The sequence below is a fragment of the Manduca sexta genome, unplaced genomic scaffold, assembly GCF_014839805.1.
Source record: "Manduca sexta isolate Smith_Timp_Sample1 unplaced genomic scaffold, JHU_Msex_v1.0 HiC_scaffold_1502, whole genome shotgun sequence".
Classification (NCBI taxonomy): Eukaryota; Metazoa; Arthropoda; class Insecta; order Lepidoptera; family Sphingidae; genus Manduca; species Manduca sexta.
In genome coordinates, this window is record NW_023592373.1 from 18,532 (window position 1) to 34,128 (window position 15,597).

General features: G+C 37.1%; 1 protein-coding gene across 1 annotated transcript; it reads left to right on the forward strand.

Annotated features, from left to right (window-relative positions):
- The first annotated feature begins 744 nt into the window (after positions 1-744).
- On the forward strand, positions 745-15,230 carry LOC115449128 (dihydroxyacetone phosphate acyltransferase). Its single transcript, XM_037445325.1, has 11 exons — positions 745-1,170; positions 1,741-1,917; positions 2,132-2,261; positions 2,904-3,107; positions 7,628-7,779; positions 8,378-8,873; positions 10,892-11,029; positions 11,361-11,440; positions 11,671-11,835; positions 13,189-13,334; positions 14,119-15,230. The coding sequence occupies exons 1-11, from the start codon at positions 985-987 to the stop codon at positions 14,255-14,257; spliced, it is 2,013 nt and encodes a 670-aa protein (XP_037301222.1). The 5' UTR covers positions 745-984; the 3' UTR covers positions 14,258-15,230.
- The last annotated feature ends 367 nt before the right edge of the window (positions 15,231-15,597 follow it).

Sequence of the window (15,597 nt, forward strand, 5' to 3'; positions counted from 1 at the left end):
CGTTCTGGATAATACGATATTGATGTGTGCTCTAACTTTCTTTCAAAGACAAAACCGTAACTGATAAACTGATAAACTCTGTTAAAATATCGATACCAATAATTTCTAAACAAATCCACCCACCCATCCCTAAGCTTGTGTGTAAACAAACATAATGATTTTAATGTGTATAAATCACGCCTAAAAGGGTCCAAAGCTTAACAAACCAGATCCACATATCATTTTAATTGATAAAAACACATCCAAAAGTAAATATACAAAGATATTTGCTAATTTTCGGTAAAAACAGTTACTAACCTATGAAAAGATATTTCGGGGTCTTTCTTGCGTGAATTCGATTTACATCCTTTCACACAACACTGAATCATTTTCGAAACTTAACAAATACACTAATAAACACACTGAACAATTGAGAATATGATTATATTACTTTAAATTCAATATTTATGAAGATTTGTTTACATCGTCTGACACTACATGTACCTGCCGACTGCCCAGCATAAAATGGCGTTTCTGCCGCAAGGCGGTCCCAGTGTGTTGAAGTAAACGAAATAGTGCCATATGCGAAGAAAGCAATTTTTTTTTTGTTGCGTTCCAAATAAGCTTTGAGTAAAAGAGATAGACATATATATTGACAATTCTGCGTCGATTTCCCTAACATAAATATAACTTATTCATATAGCTAACTTTTGAGGCCTGTCCTCTTTATATTTAGTCATTGAAATAAAATGACACTGACAAGTTTTGACAGCTGTTATTCAGTAGGTATTTTTGCATGGTGGACAACGTGTTTTCGGCAATAAAATTGTAGTGATAATAATATAAATAATAACGAAACTAATAGGAAATATTTAATCTCTTTCCTTGACAGCAAAGTTTTCTTTCTTTGGAAGTAAAATATTTATATATTTTAGTATAACCTCTCGGTAAAAGATGCAGTAAGGCGTTTTAAATCAATTTATAAAAATATTATACGAAATAAAAATGTATGAAGACCCAGAATATTTTTCTGACATCCTTGAACCGAGGAGGGAGCAGACTGGAATATTAAGTTTTATGACACGCAGTTGGAAGCCACTGAAGACAATGGAATTTGAAAGAAATTGCTCTCCTCAAGACTTGAAGGAAATCGTATCCAAATCGGGTTACTTGGATGCGTTAATAGAAGCGGTAAGTCTGGATATTAACATAATTTAAAATATGAACACTACATTTAAAGTAAAATATTTTAACGTTTCGCCAGTGTGAATGACCTTACCAAGAAAAAAAGTTGCGATATATAGTTTTTCGGGGTAAAAAATGGCCTATGTTAATTCAGCATGTTCTAACTAATTTAACAAAATCCATCCAGCAGAACATTTTAATTGCACTTAAATACATTTAATTGAAATGGGTTGATAATCTCATATAAGGATGCGACAGATGAGTTAGTTTTACAATACTTTTTAGGAGGTATAATTCTGTCATAGATTTTGTTGTGTAACTTTAACTGTTTACACAGCACACGCAACATAAACTCTCAAAAGGAATATATTTTCCCTGTTTTTGCAACATTTTTCATTGATACTCTGCTCCTAGTAGACATATTGTGATGTTATTTAGCTTCTGATTAAAGGGGTATCCAACACTAAACATTTTTTAATTCAAAACCTGAGATTAGTGCGTTCAAATATGTAAACAGACAAATTCTTCAATTTTAATATAATAGTAGAAATTTGTAATACTAGTTTTCTGTATTAGGAGAGTGCGAAAACTGGAGCCAGCAAAGAAAAACTACACAAAGAAGTGAATGACTTCCTTGAGGAAATGGGCATGGATAAAAAAATGCATGTGATCCGATGGATGGGCATCATCTTCTTGAAAATATCATTTATGATGAAGATCAAAATGTTTGTCAGCCAACCGCAAGTTACAAAGGTACCTCAGGGAGCTACAATTATTATGTGTGTTCCTAAATAAGGCCTGCTATATTAGGTAGTTTATGGGTTCTCGCAACGTGGCAAATAACCTTTGAAATATTTCTTCACTTAATATCTCATACATTTTTCTTAGTTGAAAATAGGTGAATAATTTTTTTATAATATAACATGTGCATACTTCATGTCATGTCAACAAATTCTAAATGTTTTAGCTAAAAGAAATTATGGGCTCAAACCCTGTTATCTTCCTGCCGACACACCGCAGCTATGCTGATTTTTGTTTGATGACATACCTCTGCTACCATTATGACATTGAACTCCCAGCCGTTGCTGCAGGAATGGGTGAGATAATTTTAACAGTACCTATAATACTTTTGAATATTGAGGTAACACAAAATTAAATTGAATCCTTATATCACATTGGGTATTAAAGATTTCGTTAGTCCATTTTTTTAGGGTTCCATGCCCTAAAAAAAACCCTTATAGTTATAGGATCACTTTTTTGTCTGTCTGTCTGTTCACAACCCTTTTTATCAGGTAAGCATAAGGGTTTTAAGTTGGAAGGAGATATCCAAAAACAGTTTGAAAAAAATTAAACAAAATCATTTATGTAAATATTGGATGGAACTCGTAAAAATAATTATTGAAATTAATCATTTAATTTTAAACACCTCAGTTTTCGAGATTTCGAAATATAAATCATGCTACATTAAAACGCACCAAAAACAAATTAAACTGTTAAAAAAAACTATATTTGTTATTATGAATAACGTTGAATAAAATTTCTTTAGTTTTTTTTTCCTTTATATTTGCGAATAACGGCTAACTATGTAAAAAAAAAACTTCCACCTCTTTTGTTAAATAAATTAAGTTATTATTTGAGTTAGGTAAAAAAATTAACACCGTAAATATGTATTTGTACTTGTCTGGTTATTTGATGTTGGTAATTGTCAGTAATGAGTAAATACAGTGACTGGTTTATAGATTTCTACTCGATGGCGGTGTTGGGTCGTCGCATGCGGGAAACGGGAGCTTTCTATATCAGACGGACTCTGGCCGGCGCGCCACTGTACGCGGCCACGTTGAAGCAGTACGTGCGCACTCTGGTCTCCAAGCAAGGCGCGCCCGTCGAGTTCTTCCTCGAAGGCACCAGGAGCAGAAGCAACAAAAGCTTACCGCCCAAGTATGGTGAGCAGTACATATTATTCCTTACAATTCACAGCAGCAGATGTTATGTCTATGAGTTTTTAATTTGATTTGAATACTTTAGTTATTTGAAATTTGCATATGTAAATAGTAGGGCCAATTAGAGAACTCAGTTAGTTTTATCTTACAAGTCTTCCTAATTAAATACTATTTCATTAATTACTTAAAATACCTTGAATAGAATAGGTTCTATTCTTTAAATACTTATAAGTTTCCGACATTTCGGATGCAGTGGAAGGTGCAAATGACATTTGGTAGATGGGGGTCAATGAGAGAGATAACATTATTACACTACGGTCTTGCTTATTATACCTGTTTGGATTATGAATGAATTGATGCCTCGTTTTTCAAAAAATTCAATGCCTGTATATAGAACTTTTTAAAAAAAACTATGTTAAATGCAAGAAATCATCATACTGACAAGTCTATAACTGTAGTGGAATATATTTTTTTTGGAGACATCAGCGGTTATTGGATGATTGTACTACACAAACTATTCGTTATTGTATTTGTTGACACGCGAGCTGTAACTATTAGAAGAGTTGGAGGGACGACGAACGCGGCGAGGACGAAACTATGGTCTTGTAGAGTGTAGGAATTTCAGGAATTCGGTTTTGTGACGAATGGCCAGAGCGATATCGTCCTCTGGGTCAGTAAGAACTTGGGTTGCCAATACTACTTCGGTGAAATTTTCAAAATATGCTATAAAACATATAATATACAACTACAAAAATTATAGTATTTAAGTAAAAAGCAAAAATGGTCAAATGTGATGTATTTGTTATTGATTTATTACTATAAAAGTTCGGATACATGCCATCCCATCACTCAAAAGTTTATGTATAGGATGGTTCATATATTCTTAAAAATTAAGGATTTATTTGTTTGCTATAGGTGTTGAAAATATAGTATTTTTGCGTACTATATATTACTTCAACAGTAGGTATGTGTATGGTCTGCGAAAACAATATTAAAATTCGATAAGAAATGAGGCAGTAATTCAAATTTCAAATATTGTTACGTGAAGAAGTTGGCGTGGAGTGGGGATATTGCTCCAATTTCTTTCTTTCGTACACAGCGTAATGCCCGCTGACGTCACATGCAAATATTTCGTTCCTTTTCGGATTTTCAACACTCACGCCTACTACCTAATTTCAACAGCTTATAACTTGTAGATTTTTCACTAGATTTCAATAATTTCTTCTGTTTTAGAATTTATTTATAAGATGTACATATTTTATAAAAGTTATATTTAAAAATAAGTCAAATACCATATACTATATATCATAGTACGGTTGGCAACCCTAGTCAGAACAGAACGCGTCCGTCTCCATTTAGCGCGGGCGACGCGTATATCATTATCGGCCTAATACACGTGGTAAAAATCCTAATCTTGTTGCCGGTGGATATTACACTATTTTTATTTATGACTTATGAGCCAATGTAATTGACCCATCGCAAATGCGGCCCCCGCGTACCCCGTTTATGTGTGGGGCGAAGGTCAACTTCTGATCAAGGTCACTCCTAAATATTTTTTTGGCTGTCTGATAATAATATCAGACCGCTTTTAATAATATCAGACAGATTATAAAATCGTCATATTATATTACGTCACCCCGTACTAAGGCCTTGCCATTGTTCATTTTAATTATGTTGATGTAAAATAGTTTGATAGATGAAGGGCTCTTATCGGGAATTTTCTATAGAATATATCAGCTAAACAGTACCATTTTTGATATGAGAAAAGTGCAATGGGTACATTCCATTGCACCTTTATTAATTTGATGATACAGGCAACATTAAGATAATACAATAATACTTTACTATTGCACACGGTTTTGCTTTGCGTTGTATTCGGCTTGTGACAAATCTATCTATCTATCTATACTTATAATAAATCTGTAGAGAGGTCAATTCTGTACATGAAATATATTTCCAAAATAGCTATCAGGGGGTGATTAGGGATCGATACTGATGCCAAAAATGCAATTAGTAAAATTTTTGTCTATCTGTCTGTCTGTCTGTATAACCGTTATAGAAACAAAAACTACTCGACGGATTTTAACGAAACTTGGTACAAGTATTTGTCATACTCCTGTGCTGGTACATATATGTATAGTATACTTTTTATCACGTTACAATTAATAGGACCAGAGCAGTGAAGGGAAATGTTGGGAAAACGGGAGAAGTTACTCAATTTTTTAAGCTTCCGTCGCGTGTGCAACCTTAATGGTTAAAGCTACACAGAAATCATGTATGACGGAAATGTTCTCCTTAAAATTATGTAAAAATATCCCACGACAGCATATGTCTATCTTTTATGGTTGACTCACAATAAGACGTGTAACTCCCGATAGCTTAGCAGTTCGAAGCTTTCTCATTATATTTGTCTACTCTTACGTTTATAACACTCTCAGTCATCCCTAATTAAAAAAGTTATCATTATTAAATATTCCATAAAAAAGAATCATAGAAATCGATATAGAAACACCAATGTTGTACATGAAATACGCTAATAATAAGCCATCACGCGTGAATACTGAATCATGCTATAAGGAATACTTTTGTATATATATATAAGGTCGCGAACGCACAGGCAGGCGGCTTGCTTGGCTCCTAGAGGCTAGCGAATCACCTAGCGAGTAGCGTCGTTAGTATAGGGTCGAATCAAAATTTGCCGCTCCAAGACACTGGGCTGGAGAAAAAAAGTCATTTCAAGAAATAAGTGTCACGCGTGCCTCCTAGCGGGTTACTGAGCTCATTCTGCGTAAATCGGAAACTCAACAGCTAAAAAATGTAAAACTTTGTATAATTGTAAAATGTATGTAGATAAAGTAGTTAAGTTAATAAAAAAGTTTGTATAATTGTAAAATATAGGCGTTGGTCGTCAGCATGTCAAAGTTAAACTTGGACTTGCTGATTATCAACACCTCTGTCCACCCGGTGACCATGAAGGCTGCAGTCTACGAAACGTCGAGAGAAAATTAAAGTATAAATAACCCCGATTAAATTCGTAAATAGTCTATCCACGTTGTAACATTCGCGTAAACATAAGAAATCACATTTTTTTTTTACATGTTTTGTCGTCCCATTAAAAATGCTGCCCCGGTTGGGCCGCCCCGTCGCTCCAACAACGTTACACCACTGAGTGTGGATATATGATGCAAGCTGATATGAGTAAATTAATAGTTGTATATAAAGTAGGACAGCCCAATTAATGTTGCTATGTTCGTTGAATTATGTAGTTCGATGGTCTGAAACAGCCCTTAATTATAAAAAAATATATGATATGTAAGAGTCTGCCTAGTTAGGTTAGGTTAGGTAGGTAGGTCTATTTCTGCCGCCAAGCAGCTGTGTGTAGTAATTGTTATGTTCCAGTTTGAAGGACATTGTAGCCAGTGTAACTACTGGACATAATGAGACTTAAAATCTCATGTCTCAGGATAGCGAGCGCAGTGGAATACCGAACAATAATTTGTAATTCAAGGTGTTGGAAGATGTTTCTATTGTTTATGGGCGGTCGTATCGCTTACCATCAGGCGAACGCCAAGCTCGTCTCATCATTAAAAGCAAAAAAAAAATGAATATGTTAGATATTTTGCTGCAAGGGGTTCACTGGAACCATCAAAACTTTAAAAGTGGTCTATGAGGAAAAAAATGGGTATCTCTGGGTTAAATCGAGCAAAAGAAACGTTTAAGAACATATTAAAAAAAGCGATTTATAATTTATTCAGCTACTTTTGTGGCCGACTGTACATATGACAAGACTACAAATATTTATACATTAGGTAAACGATATTAGCATCTTTGCCATTATGTACATACTATAAACGGGACCTTCAAAGCTAAATGCGTACTTCATACGTTTTCCGCGTCACATTTGACTTTAAAATGTAATTAGTAACAATTTAGGCAATTTTATAATCAACAGTAATTTGAATTAACTATATTATACGGGGTCATTTTGACATCGCGTTACTAAATGAAACCAAATACTCGTCTTCACTTTGCTTTTTAAACATTGTGCCAAAAATGTACGAAAAAGAAGTTCTTTCGTGAAACCGGCATCAAAATTGGTTGAAACAGATACCCCCCTCCCCCTCTATAGTGTTTCAAGGTATTCCTTTCTCGCCTTATTCATTACAGTTATCCATATTTGAAATATTGTCGTGGGACAGTATAAAAAACAGAACAGTATTATTACAATACTAGTTGACCCCACAGACGTTGTCCCGTCTTAACTATGAATTTGCAGCGCACATTGATATTTCGCATGATTATTTTGCATTAAAATTGATATTTTCGTTAAGTTTTTTTTTTTATTTTCTAATTTTCCGTGCATTTTTTTAATTTTTTTCTTTCATAAGAACCTTCTCCTGACAATAACAAACACAACAAAAAAATAGTAAAATCAGTCCAGCCGTTCACGCGTGATGGCGTGACCAAGAGAAATAGGGATTCATTTTTGTATATATAGATTTTATCACATTCTGTACACCCAGGGATGCTCTCTATGGTGTTGATGCCGTACTTTGCTCGCGAGGTGCCCGACATCACGCTTGTGCCCGTCAGCATTAACTACGAGCGACTGATGGAGGACAAACTCTTCGCGTATGAGCACATTGGGGTGCCCAAGCCGAAGGAATCTACTGGGGTAAGGTTTTATTTGAATTCTCTATGGAGTGAGTATGTTATTGTTTCCCTGTTGCAACTGGAGGTTAATGGAGAAGGAAGGGTCATAGCTAGCGGTGGTACATGCTCAATCCTCAGTTGTGTGATGGGCACTACCCAACATGGCGCCTCAGACGTCACTCCTATATAGAAAGCGCAACACATATTATACTTTTGTACCATTGTTTGATCTTGTATGAAATTTGAAAGGAAAATAATACAAGCGGCATCTTTAATAATACATTATCTAAGCCTGCTAATCATGACCCATGGATAAATCTGGTTATAATAAACAGCATATAATTTTCAAGTTTACATGTCCGGAACGCACATTAGCGCTATAGTGTGAAGGACGCGCTAACACAATACATTACCATACTTTGTGAATGGAACTTAGAAATCATTTGAAATATTTCCAATGTGTATCCTCAATAGCCACCACAGTATTTATTGTGTACACCATGTGCAAAAGCGGAGTTTTTAGGCATTACGAATTCTTACAAAATCGCTTATAATAACGAGTTCAAACTAATCCCTTAATATACCCTTAAGTTAAAATTGACAAATTATATTTATGCCAGGGTTTCCTAAAAGCCTTGAAGAGTTTGAACGACAATTTCGGAGACATATACATAAACTTAGCCGAGCCAATATCGCTCCGAAGCTACCTTGATGACGACGTCCAACCTCGCTCGGGTGAGGATCTCAAGCCGGTAGACATGCAGCAACTGACAGCAGACCAGTTCAAGCAAGTGCAGGACTTGGCAGAGGATATGATAACGCTCCAAGACGCGTACACAGTGGTGAATGTTTCGAACCTAGTGGCGATGACGCTGATGCAATGTCTGATGGTGAATCAAACCATGTCGTTCGAAGATGTATGCGAAGAAGCCCAGTTTATAGCGACAGTGTTGTTGGCTCGTGGCGCGGCGGTGTTCGCGAAGGACTACACGAAGAGTGTCGAGAAGGTGTTGTTGGTGCATCGCAGGCTGATGCGGCTCGACCAGAACAAACACCTGAGGCTCCTCACCGAGCCGCTCATGGACGTGTCCGACGATATGAAGGCCAAGATGAAAGGTCAGTTTTGAAATTTTTAATATAAGAATATACACTGACTAATCATTCTCAAGTTAAGTTTAGTCTAGTAAACTCTTGCAGCAATGTATTGCGTAATGACTTCGAAATACGTTTAGACCTGCGGAAATATTTCAATAGTTCTATAAAGCTTCAACAGTTGGTCAAATTCCAAAAATCAGCTTGCCGTGATTGTTTTCGTGGTACAAATAACTTGCGGAAGACGATTTCTGCAACTTTTCTTGGTAAACTAAACATGTCTCAACGTTATAAATGGGAGAGTTTGGAATGATCTTTGAATATTTGTAAGAAGTAAAAGTAAAAGCCGATTGACACATTTCCTGAGTTATTATATATCTGATATTATAGATCTGTAGGCTTTAACCCGGGGAAAAGTCTTTAGTGCTGAGGTTTTTACCCGGGGAAAGGCTTCTATACTTGTGGAAACTTTGTTTAATAATGAAAAAATGTATCATACGTCTATTTTTATTAATAATTCATTATCATTTCTAATACATTATTTATCTAATCGTATGATATTCAGTTGTTGTCATACGCGAGATATAAAATTGATAAACGTATTATCTTAGTTATTTGATGGTTTATGATCGTTAAAAGCCCCCCAACGAGATAGACCAGTTGACATCTGTGCCGGTGTTTAGCATAGACCGGCAAAATAAAAGATAATAATAACCGGCACCATTGGTGCAGTATAGTCCGGAATAAAATGATCCGTGTAGGAGGTCACGACCCTCAGCATTGAGAACATCGAAGCAAGAAGAAGAAGAATGTTAATGATATCGAGTGATGTAGAATTATTACTCTGTTTATGGGAAATATCCACCCACGTGGTCGACAGATGACCACATAAAAGTGGCAGGAGGTCGATGGATGCTGTCCACATCCAATAGGTCGATCTGGAAATCTGGGGGAGGCCTTTTTTCAGCAGTGGACATCCCGCGGCTGATAATTGATGATTGGTAATTTACTATTAGGTAAAGTAACAATATACCAAATTTCAAATTAATCGGTCCTGTGAAAGAAAGAAAAAGGCTGATCTTCTAATTCCTGAATAGATGTTTTTAAATGACAAATAGTTTAGAACCAAATGGATCACATCAGCTTTCAAACAAAAAAACCGTATCAAAATCGGTCTATTCGTTTGAGAGGTACGATGCCACACACACATACAAATATACAGACACACAAATACACACCTGAAACTTATAACATCCCTATCTTTCCGTTGTAGGTAAAAAAATATATATCAACCGTCTTTTTCCGGCATAGGTTAAAAAATATGTATGACGTAATTTTATGATTTCGTTTCTAAGACACTTAGTAGGTCAATGATTTTTCTCTGTGGCCTGAGGTAAATAAGATGTCTTTATGACCTGTATATAAAAGGGTTGAGTGCGGGTGATTTCGAATTAAAAAAAAGACAATCGCAAACCAAATTTGAGATTGTTATTCAGTCTTATTGAAAAAGTCCTTGACAAGTACATTCTGAGGAAAACAATGTCAATTAATAATTAATAATTATCAACTTTTAAAATTGTTAATTGTTACTACGTGTCACAAAATGATAAACTACGTAAATAAATAGCATGGTATGTTAAATTCCTTGTTACATATATTTACACAGACTCCAAAATTAGTTACCAATATATACCTGTTATGTAATTATTATTTTTTTATAGGCGATAATTTTTTTTTGGAATTGATTAAAGGGACCGAAATGCCGCTCGGCTGATGGTAGGCGAGACGACCGTCCATAAACAGTAATATTTTTTTTTTATTATAAAGTACTGCGCAGTCCACTGCGATCGTCACCTTGAGATATAAGATGTTAGTCCCATAGCGTCCCGTAAGCACGCTCGCAACAATTTCCTTCAAGCCGGAAGACAACAGTGCATTGCTTAAAGTGTTAATTAACATTGAGGTGGTACCTAGACAGCCCCTCGCATACGAGAGCCAGTGATAACCACCTTGTCTCATATTCAACTAAAAATGTGTTGCAGGTTACATATTTGACGCGGAGACGTTGTCGTACGCGTTGCCAGTGATCCAACTGCAGTTGTATGTGAACCCCGGAATACCCTGCCTGATGATGTCAGCCATCTTGTACCTCATAGCTTGCAGGGGACCAATAAATGAATGTACGTTAAATACCTTGTATATTGTAATGTTATTTATAAATGGGAACGTCGATAGATGTTTGTGAAGAGGATTTCGGACAATACTGATACTGGTGAACGGATTTGGATGAGATTTTGGCACACAGATAGGCCATGTCTTGGATTATCATTTTATGTGAAAGGTTATTTACAGTACAGAGCTGCGAGCGAAACATAGTGTTAAATAGTATTTATTGTTTTTTTTAGCAATATTTGATTATTTATCGAAAGTTAATAATTATATCAGTCAGAAATTTACTGATACCATTTACATAGAGATAATATTTTTATAATATGCTGTTCGTTATTTCAGGCCAACTGGCTTCAGAATTTCTGATGACACGAAAGCTCTTGCGTTACGAATTCTTTTACACACACAAAACTCTTAGAGACGTAAGTATTTAATTTTAATTAACTAGCTCGGCTGATTTCGATAATCCATACACACAGGCTGATCCAGGAACGCGACACTTACGTGGGCGGTGGGTCACTACGATAGGTTTTAAAATCTTGTGTACGGTGGTCGCTACCAGCCAGAATGAAATATGTTCAATTTATTTATTTTCTTTCCAGTGAAATGTTTTTTCGCTCTGGTTCCTAACCCACTACATGTTCATTTGCAGACATACCACGAGGAGCTGGATTATTGCCTGCGTCAAAAAGTGATAGTACGCACCGACGCTGGCTACACGACGGAGGGCGGCAATAAGAAGCTTCAGCTGTTGTTCCGCTGGGTGGCGTGCCCCGCGCTCGCCACACTCAAGGCGTGCATTCAAACTATGCTCGCGGTAAGGGTTGTTATACAATAAGAAGCTTCAGCTGTTGTTCCGCTGGGTGGCGTGCCCCGCGCTCGCCACACTCAAGGCGTGCATTCAAACTATGCTCGCGGTAAGGGTTGTTATACAATAAGAAGCTTCAGCTGTTGTTCCGCTGGGTGGCGTGCCCCGCGCTCGCCACACTCAAGGCGTGCATTCAAACTATGCTCGCGGTAAGGGTTGTTATACAATAAGAAGCTTCAGCTGTTGTTCCGCTGGGTGGCGTGCCCCGCGCTCGCCACACTCAAGGCGTGCATTCAAACTATGCTCGCGGTAAGGGTTGTTATACAATAAGAAGCTTCAGCTGTTGTTCCGCTGGGTGGCGTGCCCCGCGCTCGCCACACTCAAGGCGTGCATTCAAACTATGCTCGCGGTAAGGGTTGTTATACAATAAGAAGCTTCAGCTGTTGTTCCGCTGGGTGGCGTGCCCCGCGCTCGCCACACTCAAGGCGTGCATTCAAACTATGCTCGCGGTAAGGGTTGTTATACAATAAGAAGCTTCAGCTGTTGTTCCGCTGGGTGGCGTGCCCCGCGCTCGCCACACTCAAGGCGTGCATTCAAACTATGCTCGCGGTAAGGGTTGTTATACAATAAGAAGCTTCAGCTGTTGTTCCGCTGGGTGGCGTGCCCCGCGCTCGCCACACTCAAGGCGTGCATTCAAACTATGCTCGCGGTAAGGGTTGTTATACAATAAGAAGCTTCAGCTGTTGTTCCGCTGGGTGGCGTGCCCCGCGCTCGCCACACTCAAGGCGTGCATTCAAACTATGCTCGCGGTAAGGGTTGTTATACAATAAGAAGCTTCAGCTGTTGTTCCGCTGGGTGGCGTGCCCCGCGCTCGCCACACTCAAGGCGTGCATTCAAACTATGCTCGCGGTAAGGGTTGTTATACAATAAGAAGCTTCAGCTGTTGTTCCGCTGGGTGGCGTGCCCCGCGCTCGCCACACTCAAGGCGTGCATTCAAACTATGCTCGCGGTAAGGGTTGTTATACAATAAGAAGCTTCAGCTGTTGTTCCGCTGGGTGGCGTGCCCCGCGCTCGCCACACTCAAGGCGTGCATTCAAACTATGCTCGCGGTAAGGGTTGTTATACAATAAGAAGCTTCAGCTGTTGTTCCGCTGGGTCCTTATATCTTTCCTCATGTCTCGGGAAGGCGAGCGCAGTGGAATACCAAAAAATACTTTGTAATTCAAGGTGTTGGATATAGGTATCGCGTACCATCAGGCGAACGGCATGCTGGTCAAGTCATTCAAAGCAATAAAAAAATATAACTTATATCGGGAGTATAGCACATTACGGACATAAAATTTCTCATCTCTGTTGTTTCAGAAAAATGTTTGCGAGCACAAGCAGGCGTTGAAACTGATCCAGCAGAGATTGCTGTCAGTCTTCAGCCATCCTTACAGCTTGAGTCTGGAGGCGACGGCGAACTGTCTACAAGGACTCACGGCGTATGGAGCTCTGGAGAAAGAAAAGTACGTGATGTGTAACTAAGCACCCATTTTTCGCAATGTATGTTCCGTCCCATGATAGGCGTCTACTGCTATATCGTAGAAATTTCAGACTTCAAACTGATACTGCGAATAGAAACCCAATATCACTTTGCCCACCCCGAGATTCGAACGTGGGTCTATAAAGCGGTGATCCTACCACGCTATACAACTAAGCCATCGAGACAGTGTATAATTTATTATAAATAGTCAAAAATGTTGATTATGTTGGTAAAAGCGTTATTGAGTTTTTTAAGGAAAAGTATGAATGTATCTTAATTATATTTTTTTATTGTAAAGTGAATTAATTATACGCGATTCTAATATTTTAAATCTTTTGCGGTCTATAGATCCTTGTATACTAGTTGATGCACATGACATTCGTGACTTAGTTGTGTTACAATGCAGTGCTGAGGTCTCGGGTTCAATTCCTTGGCCGGAAACTGGCATTGGATTTTTCTAGTCAGTTTCAGCCCGGAGTGGGGAATTTATACCTGATAAGACGATTGGGTCTGACTAACACATCATGGGATGGACACGCGGAAAGTGGGTGCACCATTTAAGCCTCTGCCTACCCCTTCGCGGGCATACGGCGTGTGTGCGTGCGTCTGAGTGTGTGATATTCTCCCCTTCGTGTTTTTTCTTTACAATTCTAGCCATTCATTTTCACGTTAGATGTTGGTTTTTTAAAGCCTAATCAAACTTCCGAATTTTAAAAATATATTCGATATTCAAAGGTTCCTTAAAACTAATTTGTTTTTTTTTTCAGAAATCAAGTGTTGACATACAAGGCTGTGCCTGACATCTTAGAAATGTGCCATAATACGATCAGCAAATTACTGCCTGAATTCAGATTCACTCACAACGGAGTTGTAATGATGGAAGAGAAGACAATCTCTCGACTATAAAGTATTATTTATTTATTTTGTGATTTCCCTTGGACTTACTTTGTGAGCTGGAAATCATCTGAAGCAATCCTTCTTAAGTTCCGAAGTCTGGTGTTTAAGAAATTTGTTTTTTTTTTTATTGTATATTTATGAGAAATCCTCATGTTCAAACAAAGGCCAAATTCGCAAAGTATACATTAGTTTAAGATTCATTAAGTTATTTATTACATGTGCTTCTAGTGGTTTGTGTGAAGGTACTAATATTTAAATTAGTCCAAACAATCCCCATTTTTATCTGTAAATTATGTCATTCTAAAATGGCATCTAGTATTTCGTTACAACAGTATTTCCTTATAAAATAATATAGAATTACCACATACAAATACTATAGAAATTGTATAAGTAGTGGACAGGTACCGTTATAGACTAAGCCCCTTATTGATAGACGTTATTTATCTAAGGACGGAGCATTGCTGTGATAACAAATCTGTTTCTCAGCTTTGTTTATCTGACAGCCAACTAGATCCAAGTTGTATCTCAATATTAGCCAATCACAACGGCCCTATGTCTATGCACTGCGAAGGCTGCCATGCCATCAGCACTGAGAAACAGACTTTCTATCACAATGCTCCATCCTTAGATAAAAAAACATCTATAAATAAAGGGGTTATTTTATTTAATTTCCAAAAAAAATAGTAAGAAAGAGAGGTAAGATATAAATGTATCAGTCAGAATTTTTGTTTATATGTAAATAGTAAAGGTAGAAACCTGGAAACAAAAATAAAGCTACGACGTTTTTAACACAAAATCAGCATAAAATTATCGACACAACGAATAACAAGTAACAAATACAATGTACATCACTCAGATTGAACACTGTTCACTAAACTGTATATACTCCGCAAGAGACGATTATTTAATTAATGAAAATAAACTCAGTAGAGTATCTAGTTGTTTGAATTAAATAAGGGATACTAAAAACCAGAATTGTGCATCAATGTAACGTATAATCAAAAATACCCTTTTAGACATAATTTTATGACATTGTTTTTTTGTTAAATAAGCATTCAGAAACGTCACCAAATAACACTTTTTTACGGTAATTAAAACTCGTAGTGTATAAATAACAAATTATTTGAATTTGGTATGACAATAGAAGTAAGCATTAACGTTTGAATTATAAGATAGTCTGCATTTAGAACATGAGCCGAAACGGTACAGAAAATACGAGACTACGGGACAATAAGCATGGTTTATACGAATTTACGCGACAGTGCGCGCGAATACGAACTATAGCTTACGCATAGAAGATTGTGAGCAATAGTACTGAAACCAGAGTAAATTAATATTTTTTAATTTTG